Below are 24,127 nucleotides of genomic sequence, written 5' to 3'. Positions count from 1 at the left end.
GTACCGGGGCGGGGGATGCAGTCTCTGTGGTCCAATTGCGGGCCATGCCTTTGCTGCCTTCCCCATGCGGACCTGCCTCAGGCGAGGCGCTGCGGGTGTCAGTATCGCAGCGCGGAGCGGCTCTGGAGGATGCCACTCATAGCCGAAGGGGGTGGGTCACGTAATGGCGGAGCCGCGCCGGCCAGTCGCTCTCCATAGGTGAGAGCTTTTCCTCTGAACTTGCTCTCTGTCCAAGGTCCCTCCGCCAATCAGGGCTCTGTATGAGGCTCAGCACTGTCCAGACTGCGGGCTCGTGTGGCGCATGTGATCACAGGGATCCAATGAGAGCAGAGCACAGTAAAGCGGCCTTAGCTGGCCGTGGCCGCCATATTGGTTACGGGCAGGGTGTCAGCGCCAGTCGCTTTAGTCGGCCGGGGACGTACGAAGTGTATGGGAGAGGTCGCAGGCGTCGGAAGTAATTGCCAGGGCCCTTAGCAGCTTCGTACCCGCAGCTAGCATGGTGGTTACATGGTGGAGGAACAGTAACCCGGCTGTGTGGCCGTTGGGGCGGGGCGTTGTGGGGCATGGAGTGGAAGCAGGCGTTGCGGGGCCGGCTGGCCGCCTGCACCGGCCGTGAGTGCGCGGGAAACATAGAGCGAGCGGGAAGGGGGGCGCAGAGGCGGCGGGGTCCCACAGAGAGAGGGCGGCAGCGTCTCTGGCTCTGACTTAGGCTCGGTCCAGCGCGGAGCTCAGGGGCTGTGCTGACAGCCCGGCCCTGCCCTGGAGCCAGCCGCTCCCAAACTGTCTCTGTTCGGGCCCTCAGTGCCGTGAGCCCAGCGCCCTGTGCAGACGGGCGTCCTTGTGACAAACCGCCGTGACTAGTCGGTGCCAGTCCCGCCCCGGTAGCCTGCCTCAGTGGGGGTAGGGGTAAAGCCTGAACAGGCCCTGGAGCCCGATCCCTGCAGATCGGGGTGAGGTCACACAGGCCTCGTCTAGGGTGTGGCATTAGCTAACATTTGCTACCTACCACATCTGAAGGTCTAGTGTAGCCCCACTGGAGCTCTCTGTGCCCATTTGACAGGTTTCAGAGTAGCAGCCGTGTTAGTCTGTATTTGCAAAAAGAAAAGGAGTACTAGTGGCACCTTAGAGACTAACCAATTTATTAGATGCCTCCAGGACTGCGAGGACCACACCTGGAGCTAGAGCTAAGGTCTCACACGTACCGCATTTCAGCTCTTTGCATTTAAAAAAGTCCCCTCGTCTTTGACACATAAAACATTCCTGCTGAAAATGATGCAACCCATAGGATGTTTTACGTTGCATGTCAGTGACAGAGTGTGCTAGGGTGATGGGAAGGCAAATTCCAAGTCCAAGTGCTTTTGGGTCTGCGCTGTATGCTTGTAATGTTTTCTTTCTCTCCCCACCACAATATACTGTTAAAGTGTGTACAGTGAAATTGATACCATATCATTGACTGATGCAAGCTAAAGAAATAACTTTCAAAAAAACACTTGGCCCCAAGTAGAAAGTAGCTTGAACTATTGCATGAATCCTAGGAACAACTTGCAGGCTTTTTATGGCCACAGAATCGGTTTTAGAACAATAGCAACAAACTTTTGTTTATATCAAGGACCTCAGCTTGGTTGGTATCTTTGATAGACAAGGAGATATGCCTATCTAATGTATTCAGGCACATATACCCAGCCCCTTGCTGTGGTATCTTAGTGCCTAATTAGTATATTTGCATACCTTTTGTATTAAGAATAAATTCAAATAAATGTGTAGTAATTTGTACTTTTATTTAGTTGTAACTGAATAAAATGTAATGCTTTTTATTTCCAATTCACATTAGTGAGGACGTTGGTATTCTTACAGTTTTCTTCAAAGATCAGATTTTACCACTTTATTAGCAATTACTTAGACATGTCCAGAGATAGTTTCTGACACTTTGAACTTTGCTTAAATACTGCATGGGAATGGAATGGAGCCCCCTTAGTTCTACACAAACTTTAATGAAAAAGAAATACATGTGCAATGTACAGCAGTAATTTCTCTTCAATTAATGATATGAAGAGAGAGGGAGAAATAGTCCTAGCCCAAAAGACAAGTGGGGGTTGAAGCCAAGTTTTTCATGATAGTTAATCTATAATTTCTACAAATAGTAAATGCAAAAATTATAGATTAAATTAATATAAATATGTTTTAGCAACTGCTAAGCTTTCATTAGTCTTTAGTTAGATATGTACAGAAAGTTATGCTAAATGCAAATGTAAAACATGCACTATTCCTGTGAGGGGAAAAAACCACAAGAACCTTGACTTTCACTTTATGATGCAACAAACAGGATCCTGAAACCCTAAGGAACGTGTGCATCTGCAGGGAAATTGGGCTCCAAGCCAGCCACACAGATTCTGGGTCATCTATGGTAGGAGCCTGCACCTACTTTGCCTCATCCAGTAGTAGTGCTACTCTTGAGGGAGTCGTTGCCACAGAGGCCTTCCTTGTGAATGCATATTAAGACTCAGAGGTGACTTAGTGCTGTAGCAGAATTACATTTAAACACTTAGCACCAGAGAACTTGCTGCTCCCTGCCTTTGCCAGCCACAGCCCTGCCCTCCTCCACTCAAAGCTTTCCGACCACATGGTGTTAGCGGAGAGGGTCTTCTGCAAGCCTTTAGGGAGCAGACAAACATGATGTATGCCTGCTGTTTTCCAGGCATTTATGCTTTTTACTTGATGCCCTCTGCGGATTATACAGATTATAGTGACACTGGTGGTTAAAAAATGCAATTATATAAAAGCAAAATGGATTTCCTTTAACCGAACACTTTGTTAAAATCAGTCTACCTGGGGGTAAAATGTAAGATATTCTGTTCTGTGTTAAGCAGCTAAAAAAAGTGAACAAGAGCTAAAGGATGAAGAAATGGAGTTGTTTACAAAATACTACATGGAATGGAAAGGAGGAAGAAAAAGCGTTAATACATCCTACATGAATATACCACGGTTTTATTACAGGGTAAGTGGTATATCAAGAGCTACTTAAACCTAAGAATATACCACTCAAAGCAGAAAATCTTTACCTATTTAATACTGGCATTTTAGTAGCAAAAGCTACATTGGGTCAGAATTTGAGAGAGCTGTGTTATGAGTGTTTTTCACTTCTAGTTGTGGATTTAATGAATCTCATACAGCTGCTGAGGAGGATCTTATTAACCCATGAAATAGTTTGCTAATGCTGTAGACAATTGGTTAATTGGGTTAGCCATGGAGCAACATAAAATATGTATTTTCTCTCTTTTCAAAACTTGAAAACCTCCTTCCCATCTTTTCCAACCTTTACACGCAATTCATGACCCTGGAATGCCAGTATCGTGAAGTCCCTACCTAGTTTCCTGAGCATTTGCAGAAGGTGTCACGCAATTAGTTTGACAATAGTTATACATTTGTCACAACAGCCTATTGTGTGATTTTTTTTCTCTACACTTCCCAACCTTTCTTGGATGAATGATTGAGCGCTCTCTCCCTATGACAATGTCATATCAAGTGCTGTGATCTGGAAACCACCTTTTCTATTTTATTTTCTGCATTCCTGTCTCATTAGCCATGAATAAGATACTCATTTTGCCAAAAGGATGGGTCACTGGTCTTGTAGACTAAGGGTAGAGTTGTTGCTTATATTATCCAACAGAAGGAGTTGGTCAAGCACTTCACCTCTGTAAGAAAGAAACCAGTGGTCAGTCCAGAGCCACGTTTTTTTGACAGTAGCCCTTCGTATTATAGCATAGAATGCTCATGTCAGCCTTGTATTTGTGTTAGTTTTCTTGAAGCCCTTCATTATTTGAAAAAAAAAATCAGACTCTTCAATGCAAAGTAGTAATTAATACTTTTTTTCCTACCAAAGGTAATAAACTTGAAAGCAGGGGAGAAAAAGTTACCAGAAAATGAAATAAGAATTATTAACCTTACAATAAAAATAGAATTCTCTGTCCTAGACCTTTAAGTAATCAGTAAAAACTATTTTGATCTACTTTTTCACATATGTATCCATTATATAAAATAGTATCTTCCTAATTATAGTATTGCTGGGGATTGAAGATGCTCTTATTGAAATATAGATTGCACTGACATCCCATACATCCTCAGGTTCTAGTAACATCCATGGCACACATCTGAGGGTACTGTTTGGCAAAAGTACTTAATGAAGCAGCAATATGAAATTTACACATTGAAAATGCTTGTAAATTCACAGGAACTATATTAAGGATTTTAGGTTACATTGACCAGGATATTGTTCAGTGTCAGATGTTTGGCAATAGTTATACCATGCAAAAGATATGAAAAGGTATTTTTATGCATCAATCAAAGTTGGGCTATAAACCAAGAAGTAATAGGAGACAGTGACTTGAGACATTTTGCAGTTGTTTGTCTTTCATGAGATCAGAAACTAAGATCTTGCAGTGGTTTTGGCTCCATAGCAAACATAACTCCAGTTCATATTACAAAGTTTATAATATCACTATGGAAATATTTAGGATTTATATAATACACGATAAAAACATACCCCTTCCTTCTGTCCTATTTTTTGGTAGATTGCATATTGTTACAGATTAGACTGTAAACTCTTTGTAAGACAGAAACTTGTATTCTGATGTGCTTGTAGAACACCTAGCAAAATAGGACCCTGATCATGATTGGGGCTTAAGGAATGCAATACAAATAATAACGTTGTAATATTTTTAGCTACCAGCTGAGGATGAAGTCTTACTGCAGAAATTAAGAGAAGAATCTAGAGCAGTCTTTCTACAGAGAAAAAGTAGAGAGCTGTTAGATAATGAAGAGCTGCAGGTAAGAAGGCACTAAGAATGTATCATTTCTTAATCTAACCATCGGAGTTGAGTTGGAGTGAAGTTCTGGAACAGTCTTCCAAGGGGAGCAGAGGGGGCAAGAAAACTAACTGGCTTCAAGACTGAGCTTGGTAAATTTATGGAGGGGATGGTCTGATGAGACTGCCTACAATCGCATGTAGCTGGTCTGCTACTGCGAGCCGCAAATATCTCCAATGGCTGGTGATGGGACAGAAGATGGGGAGGGATCTGAGTTACTATAGAGAATTCTTTCCCAGTTGTCTGGCTGCTGGGTCTTGCCCATGTGCTCAGGGTCTAACTGATCACCATATTTGGGGTCGGGAAGGAATTTTCCCCTGAGTCAGATTGGCAGAGACCCTAGGGGGTTTTCGCCTTCCTCTGCAGCATGGGGCACGGGTCACTTGCAGGTTTAAACTAGTGTAAATGGTGGATTCTCTGTAACATTAAGTCTTTAAACCATGATTTGAGGACTTCAGTAACTCAGCCAGAGGTTATGGGTCTATTATAGGAGTGGGTGGGTAAGGGTCCAGTGTCTCCAGCTGCTGGGGGCCGCAGATCCCGGCTGCTCCATCCGCCGCAGGACCACTGCCGGGGTCCGCCGGAGCAGTGGCTGTCCCCGGGGCCTCTCCAACAGCAGCTGGTGAGGCTGTCCCAAGGGCCACCTGAGCAGCTGGCCCTGGAGCTAGCTGCTTTGGCGGCCTTGGGGTCAGCCACACTGGCCCCTGCAGAAGTCATGGAGGTCGTGGAAAGTCACGAAATCCGTGACTTCCGCGATCTTTGACAGACAAAGAGCCCTAGATATGAGTAACCTGTCTGAGCATGTTAACATTTGTTATGTGATATTTCCCTAACCAAATCTAAATCCCCTTTAAGAATTTATGGTTTCTGCTGGACAAACATCAGACACCACCTATGGTTGGGGAGGAAGCAATGATCAATTATGAGAGCTTCTTGAAAGTTGGTGAGAAAGCTGGACCCAAGTGCAAGTAAGGCTCCTTCATCTAGTGCATGCTTACTAAAGTTAAACAGCTATTTAAGATCATAATACTATAAGCTATGTAACTGTTTAAAATTATAGGAAGTTTAATTAAGGGTGAGCAAATGGTATTATATAAGAAAATTGTCACTGGACTCTTCAATTTGCATCCCTACAAAAAAGTTAATGTCAGACATGGTAGGATCCTTTTGATTGAGATGCCCCTGGTAGATCCTGTTTCATTTTAATTAAGAGGAAGTTCTTATAAACAGAAATACCATTCTAATAGTAATGCTACTGTCCAGGAAACTGCAGAGCTCACATGGTGCCTCTCCAGTGTCAGAAGCCTCTCTTTTACACCCAGCATAGCAGCCCGGTTAGTTTGCTTGGTTAGGCAGGAGCAAACAAATAGTCAGGAACAGGTAGTAGTCAGGCAGTTCATACAGTTTCTTCATACATCATCCTAGTTAAAGGGACTTGGAAGCTGCTAAAAGGGTAAATAGATTTAACTAGAATTGAAATACACAAAAGACCATTAAATCATCAGAAGGCATCTCCACTAAGCAGCAGTTGATGCTGTTCATTATTGAACTTAAATCTGAGCTGTCCTAGTTAAGTGGTGCATAGTTTACTTTCTGTAAATAGAAACAAGGGGTTTGATATTATAATGTGGGAAACTGCTCTTTAAACCAATGAGGAAAATTGGAGAGGAAGCGACTGCAGTATCAGGACATTACATTTTATATTTTGTTTTTGTTGTAGAAAACCAGGCAGCTCTGAAAATTCTGGTTCATTTTCTGATCTCTTATATCCATTGTATGGCACTGCACATCTCTCTTAAAATCTCTTACTTTGCTTGTGCAATTCATTCATGTTACAGATTTTCTGAGGCACCTGGATAGCATGACTGAGATTAAGATCTGGCCCAGTGTCTTCTATTATTTTTATCCACTTCCAGAAAAATAACATATCCTATCCTGTCATGAAATAATATTCAGAAGAATGTTAGTTGTTTTATATACTGTAGCTGATCAGCCAGTCAACTGGTGTCATTATATTAGGTTTGCACAGTCTGAGGCCTGGTCTACAGTAAAAAGTTAGATCGACCCAGCTATGTCACTCAGGGGTGTGCAAAATCCACACCCCTGAGTGACCTAGTTAAGATGACCTACCCCTAGTGTAGACGGCACTAGGTTGATGGAAGAATTCATTCCATAGGTAGTGTCTAGATTGAAACTGTCGCATTTCAAGCCTTTAGTGTAGACAAAGCCTTAGTGTTGTCGTTCTTGTGTTTCATAGGCAGTTCTTTACAGCAAAAGTCTTTGCTAAATTACTCCACAATGATCCCTATGGAAGGATATCTATCATGCAGTTCTTCAATTATGTGATGAGAAAAGGTGAGTTGATATTTCTTCTGTGATATTGAAGATTATTTTATTTTCAGGAGTATTTAAGTTGTATTATATTCCTAGTTTATGGCCCTGCACCAGTTGAAGTCTAACAGGACACTTGCAGTTCTCATCAACAGGAGCAATATCTGGCCCTTAGGTTACAAATCCTGTTTTTCTGTTCCACCTTTTTTTCCTGAGTATTGTTTTATAGGAAAAAAGATTCAAACTCCTGAAATATCAATAGCAGGAAATATCAATAGCAGGTTCTTTATGGCTTTGAAATAAAGCTTTTGAAAGTCATTTGCCTTCCTGCTTACTCACACCTTGCCTTCCTGCTAAGACTGTTCCAAGTTACTGTTGCAGATTTGACACCACACAAGGAAAAGTAGTGAATGCGTAACTATTTAAGATGCCTTATGCTTTTCTTTAAGCAACGAGGGCTTGTACACATTACCACGTATGTCAGTATAACTTATGTCGTTCTGGAATGTGAGTAAGCCACTGACCTAAGCGCCAGTGTGGACAGAGATGTGTCAGCTTCTCTCGCCAATATAGCTACCACCTCTTGTGGAGGTGGCTTTGTGATGAGAGGTCTCCTGTTGGCATAGAGCGTCTTCACCATATGTGCTACAGTGGCGCAGCTGCATCAGTGCAGCTGTGTTGCTGTAGCACTTCTAGTGTAGACCAGCCCTGAGTTCCGCAAGAAGCTTTTTTTGTTAGTTTGGGGTTTCTTCCATTACAACTTCGGTGTAAGCAGGTTGTCTGTGAGCACCCTCTTGTGAATAGATCAGTTCACACCTCTCGAAGCTATTCTGTCAAGCTATATTCTTCTCCAGGGAATATTCTGATTAATCTGAAAGTGTCTTATTAAGAAGAATGAACCCTTCACACCTCTGCACTCCTATGTTGCAGAAGATTGTGCAGAGCACCTTCCCCTTACATTAGCCCCCAGAGTGGAATCTGGAACTCCCCTCCACTCTGCCTTACTGCTACCAGCTGGTAGATGTGCTCCTCACAGCCCATCAGGTACAACTTTCCTTTCTCCCCATACCTTCCCAGCCCTACTGAGAGCATGGAGGAGCCAGGAGGAGGGCAGAAGTGGTATCTGAGTAGTAGGGAGGTGTTCCCAGGAAGCCTCCTTGTGCCCCTGAATCATACCTTCCTCACTAACACCACTTCCTCAAAAACCAAGAGAAATTCACTGCCCAAAAACTTCATTTACACAGAGTTAAGGTTGACCTGCAGAAGCTTGTATCCTTTCAGAACATCAAATGCACTTATACTTAAACCTCTGCAAACCAGGAAACACAGAGTTCAGGCACACACCATTCAGGCACACTGCAGTCGTAACTCTGCCCACTCTGAGCCATATCCCTGTGACTGTCCCCTCCAGGGTGCCACCTGGAAGTGGGGTACACCTGAGCCCTCTGTTCTAGCAAACTGGGTTCCCTCTCACACTGTGATGTTGTGACAAGCTGCAAAGCCCTCCAAGCTTGCGCTCACACCAACATCCACTGACGGGGTCACACCCAGCTGCGTTCATGGATACGCTGCCTGTCACTGCATGAACCAACAATAGATAGGCTCCAGCCAAAATACCCGCAGCTCCCCAGCCTAGGACCTGGATCTGTACCATCCTGCCCTGGTCAAAACTTGACCAGTATGAATTTATTACCCAGTCCGCCCCTCCCTCAATGTGTAGAGGACGATGCACACGCCCTTGTTAACTGAGCTGAGATTTTTCATCAAACCCATCACTCAAAAACACATTTTTAATTTTTTGGCACAGAATTCCCTCAGGAGTAATAAGTACATGCCGATAAATTAGAGCATACAATTCCATGGGACACAACACACCACATAAAATGGCACATTTACTTATTCATTCCTCATAGTTGCATGTGGGGCAACCTTGGCTGAAACATACTTACAGTATATCCCCAGTGACTCTTGTTAATGCTGGGTGGTAGGGTAAAGGTTGTGGGGCAGAATTGGTGTATATCTTAAAGTTGTAATTCCTAGTTTTCAGAGGATTAAGTATAGGTGCATTTGATATTTGGAAGGGGTACAAGGCACTATCAGTCAACTTTAACTCTGTGTTAACTAAGTATTTATTCTTTGCCCAAAAAAAGGATCCTATATCTTGATTCTAAATCCTTTTTTACAGTATGGCTTCACCAGACAAGAATAGGCCTCAGTTTATATGATGTGGCAGGACAGGGTTACCTCAGAGAATCGGTAAGTACTGCCCACTTGGTAAATTTAATGTACTTTATCTGGGGTAGCTTAAATCAACAGAGAGGATAAAGGTGACTTGTACTTTAATGTTTTTACATTAGAATAAGATCCCAATAGTCCAGACATCTTGGGTGACACGAAAATTGTTTGGATAAAGAGGAGCTTATACAGAGTAACAGAGATTTAATGGCAAGAGAATCGCTAGTTTGGGAGACATACTGGAAGTTCCTTAGGGAGGTTTGAATACTAAGATTTCAGATGATTGATATTCTATTATATTTATTGATCAAGAGATGATGTAAAAGCTAAAGATGCTCTTCAGATTATTTTATCTTTACACATGTAGCAGTCTTAAAAAATCAAATCAAATCTGTGATCGAATATTAATCAAAAAGAACATCCAGACCCCATAATTGTGCACTGGCATTCGGTAAAGATTTGGTTTACCACATATTCACATGTATTTCCCCCTCCCCCCCCATTTTACTAATGGACCAGTGCCAGTCACAATGCCAGGTATGCATTTTACGTGGTGCTCATCTTGAAGAAACAACCTCAAGTGTACAGAAATGTGTGTTTTATCATATGATGGAGCACTGTCTCAGCACCCTCTGTTCTTCCTGTTGCTCCTGGTGTCTTTTAATTTTGACACCAAAAAAACTGCTCCTGTACTGTCACATGCTCTTCTCCTGTCACTTTTACTGGCAATGGTGTAAGCCATCTGAATAGAGGTTTTAATTAGTCTCTAATTATTGAAAATACCATCTAATTTACTAGGTGCAGTAAATTTCTGAAATTTGTAGAGGAAGAGATCATCATTGGTCAAACTCAGGTTTAAAAATGGGAAGAAAGGGAGAGGTTTTAGGTAATTAACTAACTCAAGCAGTACAGTGATATTGCTGCAGGATATTTTCAACAAATAAAACTTGTAAATCAAAAGAATAATTTAAACAATTAATTTAAATTGAACAATGGCAATGTTTATAATCTCAAAGCATATTTTCTTTCCTTTTTTAATTTTGCAGGATTTAGAAAATTATATTTTGGAACTTATCCCTACTTTGCCACAGTTGGATGGTTTAGAAAAATCATTTTACTCGTTCTATGTCTGCACTGCGGTTAGAAAGTTCTTCTTCTTTTTAGACCCTCTCAGAACAGGTAAACTCATGTTTTCAAACTCTCAAACATATGTGGAAATGTTTTTACTTTTAAAATATGAATACTGAAATTGTTTCTGTATTCATAACATTGTACAAATATTTTCATAGGCCCCAATCCTGCAATATGATCTGTGCGGACTGAACTCCACTGAAGACTATGGGGTTCTGCATGGGTTTAATGGTGTGTCTGCACAGATCAGATTGCAGGATCAGAGTCAGAACGGGTCCTAATGAAATACCACCTCAGTGTTGTACTCCAGACTGCTTGCTTAGAAATTAAAAATGATATGTTGGACCATATTGCTGCAAAAGTAAATGAACTAGGATTAGCTTTATATTAATCCCTACTACAGTTAAGTGCAGCACAACAGATACCTCAGCTCTGATGGTATTCTGTCAAGTAATTCTTCTCATAAAACACAAACCAGAGATCTAACTGTCAGCCTGATATACCTCTCCTTGGTTGGATTTTTGAGTATCTCTGGCCTAGTCTACACTAGAAAAGGTTTGTGGTATAGCTATACCAGCAAACCCTCCTAGTGTAGACAGAGCTTACACCATCAAAAGAGTGCTTTTGCTGGTATAGCTTATACCAGTTCACTGAATAAAATAAGCTGTTTTGGCAAAACCACTGTTTTGCCACTAAAACTACGCCTACATTAGGCCTTTTACAAGTATAAAAAATGTATTAAAGAAAAAAATCACACCCAACCAATGTTACTGTCCTGTTAAAAGTTTTCGGTATAGACCTGGCGTATAACTTTCACAAATGGACAAACACTAGTTGTTTCACTTGTGACTCTGTAATAAACACTCATAATTTTGATCCTAACTTCCTGTCTTTAAAATTGTGTAATTCCATAATGATTCTTTTTGAACTGAGACACAGTTTACAAATGTCAGGCTTTGTTTTACGCTGTCACTGTAACAGCTAATTTGTATTTTTTAAAAAATGGTTTGTGTTTGATCCTTAAATTTAACGGTTTAACTTGTGTCTGTGTGATAAGCTTTTTTATTGATTCTCTTTTTGAGGGGTTAGGAAGCATAATTGATAAAACGTTTGCATTGCTTTTCCTGGTAATCTTTAGGACCCAATCCTGGGAACCTTATTCACTCAGTACCACTAAAGTAAATGGAACCTCTCAAGTGAGTAAGGCCAGGTTGATGTGTAACTAGGTGACCATGTTACAGATTTTTTTTTTCTTTTCCCGCAGGCAAGATAAAGATACAAGATATTTTAGCTTGCAGCTTTCTGGATGACTTATTGGAGGTAAAAATCTCTTGACATGTTTTGTTATTTCACTTTGCACTTCCTGAATTCTAACTGTACGCTTCCTTTTCATTTAGTTAAGGGATGAAGAACTTTCTAAAGAAAGTCAAGAAACAAATTGGTTTTCTGCTCCGTCTGCATTGAGGGTTTACGGTATGTTCTTACATGCACAGTCATTTGTATTCACTAGTTTGCATAATTTAGTCAGAGACTCAGTATTACCTTTCCTCTGTGTCCCCATATCTATGTAAAACCCCACTGCTTAGATAATCTTCCTCTCCTGCTTCCTCCACTCTTCACTACATCCCTCTCACCTTCTGCATCATGTTCATGCTTTTGGTCCTCAAATTCATTATCCCTTACATCTCTCTTCATGCTCCTTAGACTCTTCCCTACCTTCTGTCCTAACTGCTGCCTATGTCCCTTCCCACTCTTATCTGTGCATCTCTTCTTTACCCCAGAAACAACCTCCTCCTTGAGTGCCAATCACCTATCATTCCTTCTTTAAAACCACTTTTGCCACTAAACTTTCTTACATTGTTTCTCTCCATTTCTGTTCTGAGGCTTGTTCTATTCCATGTACCATCTTCATCTGACTTATGCTGTTAGTGTCTTGGAGCAGGGACCTTGTCTTTCTACATTCTGTATATGCTTAGGGTGCACTATAAATATTCTTACGGAGTTAGAACATTGTAATTTAATAACTTTACTTATACATTTAATCCAAAAGAATGTGAAATATATTAAATGAACTTGGCACTCCTGTGTGTTGTCACATTAAAATTTAGTTCTTCTATGATGTAAGGAGATTTTATTGTATTTTCAGTCTATTTTTTTCTTCCTAGGCCAGTATTTAAATCTTGACAAAGATCACAATGGTATGCTCAGCAAAGAGGAACTATCCCGCTATGGAACAGGGACTCTGACCAATATATTTTTAGATCGTGTCTTCCAGGAATGTCTGACTTATGATGGAGAAATGGTAATCATATATCTCTAGCTTGCACTCCGATGTACAAGTTCTGTTCTAAAACTATGATAGATATATTAGCATAAGCATTATCTTTAAATCAAAGAACAAATTAAAGTAATATGACTATTTTATTTAGTACCTGCTTCTGCAAATAGAACAGAGCAGAAGCTTAGAAAATATAATTATCTGATTATTACCAAAAAGCATAATGTGTTATTCCAGTATATTTTAGTGAAAGGAGATGAGGTACCATTGTAACAAACCAAGATAATCCAGTATAAATTTTCCTCTCCAATAACTGAAGGAAGTAATCTTAACTAAATGTGGAGAAGCAGGAATGTTTCTCGAATGATTTTGGCTCTCTCTCTTTAAACAAAGAAGGAAATCCAAATGGCAAGTAATTGAACAATGTTCATTAGAGAGCTGATCCAGCAGCTAGTTAAATAATAAACCTCATTGTGAAGTTAATGTGAGACAGAAGACTGTGGTGGTTTTGCTGTGTGCCTCCTACAGCTATGAGAGTGAATAGTGAGGAGCCTATAAACTAAAACTAAAGACTTAGGATGGACAAAGACAATCAGTGAAAACGTATGTGTATATTGTTTTATCGTGAAACACTTCATTTATAGTGTATCACTGTTCATGGTGTTTATGTTGAGATGGTTTATAAAATGCAAATTTAGTTAATTGTGAATTCACCCTAGCGGTCTGTGTTCTGGGGCTCCAATTTTAAGCTAATGTGGATAGGGTTGTGATGAATGCATAGAAATACAGTGTATATGTAACGTATGTAGGTAGCTATAGTTAATTGTTGCATTGTGATCAAGAAACCAAAGCAGTGGCACTAACAGAAAAAAAAGAAAGTATGATCCAAATTCTACTATATTTAATGTCTCAACCTAGGGTCTGTTTGGTCCTAAAAGTCCTGCAGCATTAGTTACCCTGTTCTGAGAGTCCTATGTTTTAGGTCCATTGGTCATGTGGCCCACTCTCAGCCAATGGCAAGTCTATCAATATTTTAATGCTATAAACTATTAACTAGAAGTGGAGGAAATTTTTGGAAACTATCTTGTCACATGGTTCCCATCTCAGCCAACTGGACTATGCTTGGCAATCTAAGGATGTAATAAGCAAGTATTGTTTAAATGTATATAGCCTGTTTCATTGGATTTCTGGACAGACTCCTTAGTTTACAAATAAAATGTCAGTGAAAAAGTATGGTTATGCTGCCTCAGTAAATCATAGAAACAAACTCCTCCATTCACTTCAGTGGCAGCAACTATTTTCTGTTTCATGTTGTCGTCTTCCAAAAAAACCTAACTGCTACCCTGCAGTGAAATAGCCACCAATTACAATGTTCCTGCTTGCAAAATCAATTTAAAAAGATGACTGTAATAATCATGATTGTATTTGCTTTTAGGACTATAAGACCTACCTGGACTTTGTGCTTGCATTAGAAAACAGAAAGGAACCTGCAGCTCTACAATATATTTTCAAACTGCTTGATATAGAGAACAAAGGATACCTGAATGTTTTTTCCCTGAATTATTTCTTTAGGGTAAGTCTCTATATGTGTGTTGTTATAGTCTTGCTTCTACTTCCAAATCTGCAGGGGGTCACTTTAAATTACCTATGCCCACTATGAGGTTTTTGTCAACTTGAACAAAGATTTAAAATGTTAAAACCCCACATTCTAAAACTTGGAAAGAATTCAAAAGGCATTTTCAACATCTTTCCTACATTAGAAACTAAACTGTTTTGATTTAATATAAATCAATAGCAAATAATTTTGGTTTTCCAATAGTTGAAATTGCCGTATAATGAAGACGTACTTACAAGGTAAAAAAATAAAGACAACTGTATGGGATGGTCTTAATTTCTTAATACACAGAGTTTCATGCCTCAGAGGATTCAAAATTCATTATAAGTAATAGAAAATGCAATTGTAGTTCTCTGCAGTCACTTAAGGGATTTTATATTTAATGTGCAGATCACAGAATCATAGGACTGGAAAGGACCTCGACAGGTCATCTAGTCCAGTCCCCTGCACTCATGGCAGGACTAAGTATTATCTAGACCATCCCTGACAGGTGTTTCTCTAACTTGATTTTAAAAATCTCCAATTATGGAGATTCCACAACCTCCCTAGGCAATTTATTCTAGTGCTTAACCACCCTGACAATTAGGAAGTTTTTCCTAATATCCAACCTAAACTTCCCTTTCTGCAATTTAAGCCCATTGCTTCTTATCCTATCCTCAGAGGTTAAGGAGAATAATTTTTCTCCCTCTTCCTTGTAACAACCTTTTATGTACTTGAAAACTGTTATCATGTCCCCCCTCAATCTTGTCTTCTCCAGACTAAACAAACCCAATTTTTTCAATCTTCCCTCCTTGGTCATGTTTTCTAGACCTTTAATCATTTTTGTTACTCTTATCTGGATTTGCTCCAATTTGTCCACATCTTTCCTGAAATGTGGCGCCCAGAACTGGACACAGTACTCCAGTTGAGGCCTAATCAGCGCAGAGTAGAGCAGAAGAATTACTTCTCATGTCTTGCTTACAATACTCCTGCTAATACATCCCAGGACAATGTTTGCTTTTTTTGCAACAGCGTTACGCTGTTGACTCATATTTAGCTTGTGATCCACTATGACCCCCACATCCCTTTCTGTAGTACTCCTTCCTAGGCAGTCATTTCCCATTTTGTATGTGTGCAACTGATTGTTCCTTCCATTTGTCCTTACTGAATTTCATCCTGTTTACTTCGGACCATTTCTCCAGTTTGTCCAGATCATTTGGAATTTTAATTCTATCCTCCAAAGCACTTGCAACCCCTCCCAGCTTGTTATCATCCGCAAACTTTATAAGTGTACTCTCTATGCCATTATCAAAATCATTGAAGATATTGAACAGAACCAGAGCCAGAACCGATCCCTGTGGGACCCCGCTCATTATGCCCTTCCCTATCACTACTCTCTGGGAACAATTTTCCAAACAGTTATGTACCCACCTTATAGTAGCTACATCTAGGTTGTATCTTCCTAGTTTGTTTATGAGAGGGTCATGCGAGACAGTATCAAAAGCCTTCCTAAAGTCAAGATATACCACATCTGCTGCTTCCTGTCCACAAGGCTTGTTACCCTGTCAAAGAAAGCTATTAGGAGGGCACGAAAATGATTAGGAGGCTGGGGCTCATGACTTACAAGGAGAGGCTGAGGGAACTGGGCTTGTGTAGTCTGCAGAATTTGTGAGGGGGGATTTGATAGCAGCCTTCAACTACCTGAAGTGGGGTTCCAAAGAGGATGTAGCTCAGCTGTTCTGAGTGGTGGCAGATGACAGAACAAGGAGCAGTGTTCTCCAGTTGCAGTGTGGGAGGTCTAGGTTGGATATTAGGAAACACTATTTCACTAGGAGGGTGGTGAAGCACTGGAACGGGTTACCTAGGGAGGTGGTGGAATCTCCATCCTTAGAGGTTTTTAAGGCTCGGCTTGACAAAGCCCTGGCTGCGGTGATTTAGTTGGGGTTGGTCCTGCTTTGAGCAGGGGGTTGGACTAGATGACCTCCTGAGGTCTCTTCCAACCCTAAGATTCTATGATTAGGTTGCTTTGACACAATTTGTTCTTGACAAATCCATGCTGACTCTTACTTAACACTTTATTATCTTCTGGGTATTTGCAAATTGATTGCTTAACGATTTGCTCCATTATCTTTCAGGGTACTGAAGTTAAGCTGACTGGTCTGTAATTCCCCAGGTTGTCCTTATTTTCCTTTTTATAGATTGGCAATATATTTGCCCTTCTCAAGTCCTCTGGAATCTCTCCAGTCTTCCATGACTTTTCAAAGATAATCGCTAATGGTTCAGATATCTCCTCAGTCAGTTGCTTGAGTATTCTAGGATGTATTTCATCAGGCCCTGGTGACTTGAAGACATCTAACTTGTCTAAGTAATTTTTAACTGTTCTTTCTCTATATTAGCCTCTGATCCTACCTCGTTTTCACTGTCATTAACTATGTTAGTCATCCAATCGCTGCTAACCTTTGTGATGAAAACCAAAACAAAAAAGTCATTTAGCACTTCTGCCTTTTCCACATTTTCTGTTATTGTTTTTCCCCCCTCATTGAGTAATGGGCCTACCTTGTCCTTGGTCTTCCTCTTGCTTCTAATGTATTTGAAGAATGTTTTCTTGTTACCCTTTATGTCTCTAGCAAGTTTAATTTCATTTTGTGCCTTGGTCTTTCTAATTTTGTCCCTATATACCTGTGTTATTTGTTTATATTCATCCTTCGTAATTTGACCTCGTTTCCACTTTATGTAGGACTCTTCTTTGAGTTAGATCATTGAATATGTCCTAGTTAAGCCATCGTGGTCTCTTGCCATACTTCCTATCTTTCCTATGCAGTGGGATAGTTTGCTCTTGTGCCCTTAAAATGTGGCTTTCAACTCTCTTGAACTGTTTTTCCCCTTAAACTTGCTTCCCAGGGGAACTTACCTATAAAGTCGCTGTTTTCCCTCCTACTTAGAATCATGAACTCTACCATTTCATGATCACTTTCACTTAGGCTGCCTTTCACTTTCAAATTCTCTGCCAGTTCTTCCCTATTTGTCAAAATCAAATCTAGAACAGCCTCTCCCTTAGTAGCTTTCTCCACCTTCTGAAATAAAAAATTGTCTCCAATATATTCCAAGAACTTGTTGGATAGTCTTTGCCCTGCTGTATTATTTTCCCAACAGATGCCTGGTAGTTGAAGTCCCCCATCACTAAGGATACGTTTTAGTCACGGGTATTTTTGGTAAAAGTCATGGACAGGTCACGGGCAGTAAACAAAAATTCACGGCCCATGACCTATCCATGACTTTTACTAAAAATACCCCTAACTAAAACTGAGGGGGAGGACTCAGGGGGCGCCGCAGGTGCTGGGGAGGGGGGGCGCAGCCTCGGGAAGCACTGCGGGGGCGGTGCCCAGCTGTCAGCAGAGGCAGCATATGGAGCAAGGAAGGAAACCCCCCCCCTCCCCCCCCCAAACTCCTGCTGCTGGGAGGCAGGGGGCCCCAAGACTTCCCCAGCAGCAGCTGGTGTGACTGACCTGGGGGCTGCCTGAGCTGCTCAGGTGGCTCCTGGGCCAGCTACACAGGGCTGCTGCAGAAATCATGGAATCCATGATTTCCGTGACCTCCATGACAAACACGGAGCCTTACCCATCACCATCAAGTCATGTGCTTTGGATGATTTTGTTAGTTGTTTTAAAAAACCCTCCTCCACCTCTTCTTCTTAGTTAGGTGGTCTGTAGTAGACCCCTACCATGACATCACCCTTGTTTTTTACCCCTTTTATCCTTATCCAGAGACTTTCAACAAGTCTGTCTCCTATTTCCATCTCAACCTCAGTCCAAGTATATACATTTTTAATATATAAGGCAACACCTCCTCCCTTTATTCCTGTGCCTGTCCTTCCTGAGCAAGCTGTACTCTTCTGTACCAATATTCCAGTCATGTTTATTATCCCACAAAGTCTCTGTGATGCAAACTGACAGACCTGTGTTTATTAACTTGCATTTTCAAGCATTTCATTTATTAACTAGCATTTCAAGATTGCACACTAATAATTCATTGCACTTTCTTAGGCTCTGTGAATCATAAATATTTTTCTCAATATTTAGCTGTGAGGAAGGTTCCCATAGTTAAGCTTCCATTAAAAAAAAAAGTCATTAAAATTCCTCTAATTCCAAATTTACTTTTCTGTAACTTTATCTCCCTTTGGCTTGCAACTCTCCCTTCAATCTTTCCATATGGTTGAATCTCCTTGAAAACTTATGCAGTGCCTATATTTGCAGAAAATAGACTGTAAGTAAGAAAAGTTATCAATTATTTTTGGTGTTGATAGCTTGGGGGTCAGTCCTGGCTTTGATTGATGTCAAAGGGAATTATTTGCCTGATCCTGTTCTCAGGCATAAGATCCTTCTTCAGCGACAATTGTGTCAGATAACTAAAAATATTTGTGATTCTAACTTTATCTGCACATGGTATTTTGTACCAAGATTCTAAAATCAATTGCATTTCATTGTACTCAAGCCTGCACTAACCAAATCAAGAACAAGTACATATTCATTCAGTTCATTAAGCATTCAGATATAGCTCATAAAGTCTTATTTATATTCTTATGCCCTTTGCTGTTGTTCAATAATAAACCTCCTGTCTATTAAACAAAAACCCTTTACTGATGGTGACTTCAGTTATATAATTCTGGAAAAGCATGATCTTTCAACAGAAGTCTTCCAAGTAAACACTAGAACAGTTTCAAAGCTTTTTCAGTAAGTGCGGTGCTGGTACAGAATCCAGCCTGAGCTGTATTCTGTACAGAGCGTGAAACAGGTTCACGTCAGTATTGGCTTGTTGCTGGTGGTGCCATAGAATTGTAATAAAAGAACTTGGTGACAGTTTTGACAGAAAACCACTTGTAGTAGTTCTTAAATTGCATAAAGCATGACTGCCAATTTCACAAGGTAAATCTGCATGAATTGGCATTCTTTACTAGTCCGTGCATCATGTTCTCTGTCCTCACTGTCTGATCCAATGCCTATTGAAATCAGTGGAAAGACTCTCCTTGACTTCAGGGGACATTTGATGAGGCCCTTAAGTTGGACTCCCTCAACCTATTGGTGCCATGTGTTTTCTGTTGCTAACTGTTGGGTAGGTTATCACCATGTTGTATGGCTTCATTTAGCTAACTTACTAAATTTGTTAGTGCGTTGTACAAAGATTCTGACTTTCCCTTCCCATCTTGTGGTTTAGTTTAGCTACTGCTGTGCATTATTTTAACCAACCAGAATCCAAGTTCCATCTTTCAAAGTAGCTTGCTATAGAAAATAGATACAGAACTCTGTCACAGACATTGATCGGTCCTTCATCTTCTTATTAGTTTTTTCCCCCCTACTGTATAATTTACATAGATCCACTCCAATGTTTGGACAGAATTATGTAGTGAATGAAACATGTTCTGTGGCTCAGTTGAAATCTCCCCTATGGCAAGGAATTACTGTCTTTATTCACTGAGTTTCTAAATTTAATAGGTATAGTGCTATCTCAAATTTTGTCTAATAAAAAATCTAGAGAATAAAAACCTGTGTTTTGCTTCAAATTGGCTGTGCTAGGGTGTAGTTCCACGTGATGTTAAGTTCAAATACATTTTACACTGCAAAATTGCTTTTTGTTCAGATTATTCATTTCTTTAATCTGCAAGGTTTCATTCAGTTAATACAGAACCGGTTGTATTTTTTGCTGTGGAAGCTAAACATTTAAATCAGCATAATAGACAAACACCCTTTGTCCCAAAACACTTTACAAACTATATAATCTTTGTACAGTACCACTATAATGCAGTCACCTCTGTAATGAAGGGTGGCAGGCAATTGGGGTACATCTAGTATTCAGAAATCCTACATAAATACAATAAATTTTTATTAGGTTGTGTGGTCATCTGCACCCTTTCTCCATACAGGTCACTCCGTGCTTTTTGCAATAATGTCAGTAATGCCCTTCAATTGTCGGTATCAAACTTTGAATTGATCTTTCTTATCCACAGCAGTAAATCTATTGTCTTACGTCTATCAAAGTGGGCTACAGAGAAAAATATTAAGGCCTGTTCTACACAAAGAGTTAAGTCAGCGTGACTATGTTGCTCAGGAAAAATCCACACCCCTGAGTGGCATAGTAAGCAAACCTGAGCCCCAATGTAGACAATGCTAAGTCAATGGAAGAATTCTTCTGTTGACTTAGCTACTTCGTCTTGGGAAGATGGATCACCTATGCCAAAGGGAGAACCCCTGCTGTCAGCATAGATAGTGTCCATACTGAAGCACTACAGCAGCCCAGCTGCAGGGGTGCAGCTCTAGCATTTCAAATGTGGACATGTCCTAAGTGTGCTCTTACCAGGTCACTAGCAGTGTGGCCTTTGTGCAGGACCAAATTAAGGCAATCTGGGGCCTTCAGGATTGGGGCCCCTGTGATCCTGCCTCAGCCATGTCCCTCATTTGCGTGGTAGGTGCTTTCATAGCTAAGATGAATGGGGCACTTCACACTTTTAGGCTATCTGCAGACTAGGCAGGCCTCAATTACACTTGGGTCACATTTTCAAGGTTTTTGTTGCATCTGTGAGGATTAGAAACTTTTTTTTTTTTTAATGAAAGTTAAGACTGAGCTCATCATGTCACTCCAGACACTGAGGGCCCAGGCATATAGGGTATGTTTACACTGGATCAGGGAGCATGTCTCCCTGTCTGGGTGAACAGACTTGCACTAGCTCTGCTTGAACTAGCATGCTAAAAATAGCAGTGTGGATGTTACGGCACAGGCTACCAACCCAGCGCTAGGTGGGCTGGTACTTGTTGAGTGGCTAGCCTATGCTGCCACCTGTGCTGCAATGGCCACAATACTATTTTTACCTGACTAGCTCAGACAGAGCTAGCATATGTCTTTATCCAGTTGCATTTCTTCTGCTGTGCACGCTTCCAATCGCAGTGTAGACATACCCATAGTGATTGACCTTAATCTAATCCTGCCTTTGTGGATGATAGAATTCCAGTTGCTTTAATCATTTGGATTGTTCACTCTAGTCATGGAAGGAAGGATGGGTTGCAGCCACTCCGGTTCACATCTCTTTCTTTAAATATGTGGTGTAGCTGTGTTGGTTCCCGGATATTAGAGAGTAAAGGTGGGTGAAGTAATATCTTTTAATCGGACCAACTTCTGTTGGAGAGACAGACAAGCTTTTGACCTGAAGAAGAGCTCTGTGTGGCTTGAAAGCTTGTCTCTCACCACTAGAAGTTGGTCCAATAAAAGATCTCACCCACCTGGTCTCTTTTAGACAATTAAAAATATTTTTTTTAAATCTAGTACTGAGCAGCTGTAGAACACTAAATTATCAGTTTTGTTTCTTAGGTTTCTACTGCTCTGAAACTAAGCTTTTCTTTTCCTATAGGCTATTCAGGAACAAATGAAAATCCATGGACAAGAACCAGTTTCTTTTCAAGATGTCAAGGTTAGCTTTCCCTAAATATAGAGAGTAAAGCATGTGCATAACTGGAATTTTTGAGTTAAACAGATTTGAAATTTTACTTGCACAGTATTGTAGCCACTGGGTGTTTGTGGGGTGTTAAATCATCATTTTTTTACAGCATGGCAAAGTTAACTCGTTAGTAATGTGACTTTGGAAATTCCCCTTCATTCTAAACGGTAATTATGCTGAAAGCAAAGTTTTTAGTATTCAACTTCTCTTAGATTTTTCTGATGCAAGTACCTACAATAAGCACAAATGGAGCCTCGCCTTTGGTTTTAGATGCTTGACAATAGTTGGAAGTTTATCTTGCTGATAAAGAAATCAAATAGCTCTACCTTGAGAACTGTCAGTAACTAAAAGCATACTACATCTTATTGATACCATTCTAACATAATATTAGCTAGCAGTTCCCTATTTAGTTTCAGAAGTCTTGAAATACTGCAAGTGACTCATGTTTAATGAAGAGAAAATTCCATAACATTAGGTAGGGATTTACCTGATTTCTTTGCGTTTTGTTGTAGTTTTTTAAAGAGGCAGGGCTTCAGGCTACCTTTCTGAGCCCACCATACTGCCTCTCTGGCTGAGTAAGACCTTTACTAGAAGGGCAGTGTACTCAGCTACCAACTCTGTACTTAAGATGCAATCTTATTTTAGATCAAAGCTTCATGAGTGGGGGGCATAGACTGCCCAAATGATCATTCCGTACATGCTGTGGATAAAGTAATCACTATTTTGCTTATAAATGTGCCTTTTAATTCTATGGTTTTCCTTTCTTAGGATGAAATCTTTGATATGGTGAAGCCTAAGGATCCGTACAAGATCTCCCTTCAAGACTTAATCAACAGTAGCCAAGGAGACACTGTTACTAGCATTCTAATTGATCTGAATGGCTTCTGGACCTATGAGAACAGAGAGGTTCTTGTAGCAAGTGATAATGACAATACTACAGATATTGATGATACATAACAGGAATACACTGTATTCATGGAGATGTGCCTAAATGTGCACAAGCTCTGAAGCTGCAGGCCTATTCATTATTCAGATGAGACACTTCCATCTTCCCCCAGTATTAAAACTTTGTATAGGGATTGTCAAATTGACAAATGGTGAAGCCAAAATAGCTACCGTGCTATTTAAGAGGCAGTGGTTTGATCTTAGTAAGCTGAAGAGATTGTTTGGAATCTTTCTTCAGCCTACAGTAGCAAGTAACATTTCTCTTTCAACATTTTGTTTTATTAAACCTGTAGAATATTAAGGATGGGATTTCCAAAAATGCTCAGTGTTGGCCTGTCTCTGCTACTGCTGAAGCCAGTAGGAATCTTGGGATTGGTCTAACTGCTGTCAGAGTTTTTAAATCTGTCACATGTAGTGGTCACTAGCAACTAAGTGTTAAGAAAAAAAAAACTTATGTTATGTATGCAATATGGAGTTTCCTCCCCCCGTATTATTCAACTATAGATGAAGGTTTTGTATAAATAAAAATTTGAATTTTTATTTTAGTAGGAGGGAGAATAAGCAATTAACACACACACTAGCATCTGTGGTAGACATACACAGTACTGAATGGCATAAGTGAATGGTGTCTTGTCAATATGAGAAAGTTGCACTGGTTTAACTTGAATGTTTCAAAACAATATTAGTGTATCTACAGAGGGGTTTACAGCAATTTAAAGAGTGGTCTATTGTTGCTTAGCTTAACTCTATTAAGAAATTTATTTAAGCTAAGTGCAAGTATGTACAGCAGGGTTTTCACTGGTTTAATTAAATCATACCACTAGTCAAACTGGAACAGTTTTTAATACAACACAAGGCTTTACTTTCACTCCTGTATATTACCTCAGAAGGCTGAGTTGAGTACAGAGACGCTTTCACTATCGTTGCCTTATCGCTATAGACATAACTCCTTCCAAAATGTGGTGATTTAAGCTAAAATGACTTAATGCTGCCCTTGGATTGATACATATTTATCTCTAAGTAGTACTAAGCCTCCGAAGTCAGATGATGAAATGTATAACATCCCAATTACACATAGGTGCAGAGTTCGGCTCAAGGTGCATTTTGTGGCTTGGGGGAAGTGAGACACCCTTGGAATTTCAGTGTCTAAATAGATGCCCTTAAGAGGACATGGACTTAGTGGGCATGCATCTTATTGTTCTCTCCTGAAAGCATTGAGTAACTTAAGCACCCCAGATCCATGCACACAACTACAAAGGGGCTGGGTC

The 24,127-nt window shown here is 40.4% G+C and overlaps 2 protein-coding genes and 1 long non-coding RNA gene across 9 annotated transcripts in view; 2 read left to right on the top strand and 1 right to left on the bottom strand.

Moving 5' to 3' along the window:
- The window catches only part of PRORP (protein only RNase P catalytic subunit), a 99,412-nt gene extending 99,076 nt beyond the window's left edge, over positions 1 to 336 (bottom strand). The window contains exon 1 of one of the 2 annotated variants that reach the window (XM_037900597.2): positions 73 to 336. The gene's annotated coding sequence lies outside the window, so the exon portion shown is untranslated. Of the gene's footprint in view, positions 1 to 4 lie in introns of both variants that reach the window. The other variant, XM_007065255.4, reaches the window with a different exon arrangement.
- PPP2R3C (protein phosphatase 2 regulatory subunit B''gamma) lies at positions 16 to 23,404 on the top strand. 6 transcript variants are annotated; one of them, XM_043548208.1, is made up of 13 exons: positions 16 to 151; positions 2,868 to 2,995; positions 4,720 to 4,824; positions 5,718 to 5,830; positions 7,120 to 7,217; positions 9,379 to 9,449; positions 10,475 to 10,607; positions 11,824 to 11,879; positions 11,957 to 12,032; positions 12,725 to 12,861; positions 14,273 to 14,410; positions 21,828 to 21,887; positions 22,683 to 23,404. In XM_043548208.1, exons 1-13 carry the CDS (start codon positions 16 to 18, stop codon positions 22,869 to 22,871), a joined length of 1,440 nt encoding a protein of 479 aa, XP_043404143.1. In that variant the 3' UTR covers positions 22,872 to 23,404. The 6 variants fall into 6 exon arrangements, with proteins under 6 accessions (XP_043404143.1, XP_027683363.1, XP_027683362.1 ...); XM_027827562.3 differs by having other exon boundaries at positions 66 to 198; XM_027827561.3 differs by lacking the exon at positions 16 to 151 and adding an exon at positions 330 to 454.
- LOC122466130 lies at positions 622 to 1,779 on the top strand. The gene is made up of 2 exons (XR_006291432.1): positions 622 to 1,060; positions 1,146 to 1,779. It is a non-coding gene; the product is annotated as an uncharacterized LOC122466130 (long non-coding RNA).
- Positions 23,405 to 24,127: the final 723 nt, after the last annotated feature.

This window comes from Chelonia mydas, chromosome 6 (assembly GCF_015237465.2).
Source record: "Chelonia mydas isolate rCheMyd1 chromosome 6, rCheMyd1.pri.v2, whole genome shotgun sequence".
Taxonomy (NCBI): Eukaryota; Metazoa; Chordata; order Testudines; family Cheloniidae; genus Chelonia; species Chelonia mydas.
Note: the sequence above shows the minus strand (reverse complement) of the source record. Positions and strands in the feature narration are given on the sequence as shown.

Excerpts from the sequence above, each read along its gene's own strand:
- PPP2R3C (XM_043548208.1), top strand. The coding sequence starts at position 16 with ATGCAGTCTCTGTGGTCCAATTGCGGGCCATGCCTTTGCTGCCTTCCC. Across the intron at positions 12,033-12,724 it reads GTCTGCATTGAGGGTTTACG|GCCAGTATTTAAATCTTGAC; the intron begins GTATGTTCTTAC and ends TTTTCTTCCTAG. Across the intron at positions 14,411-21,827 it reads CCCTGAATTATTTCTTTAGG|GCTATTCAGGAACAAATGAA; the intron begins GTAAGTCTCTAT and ends CTTTTCCTATAG.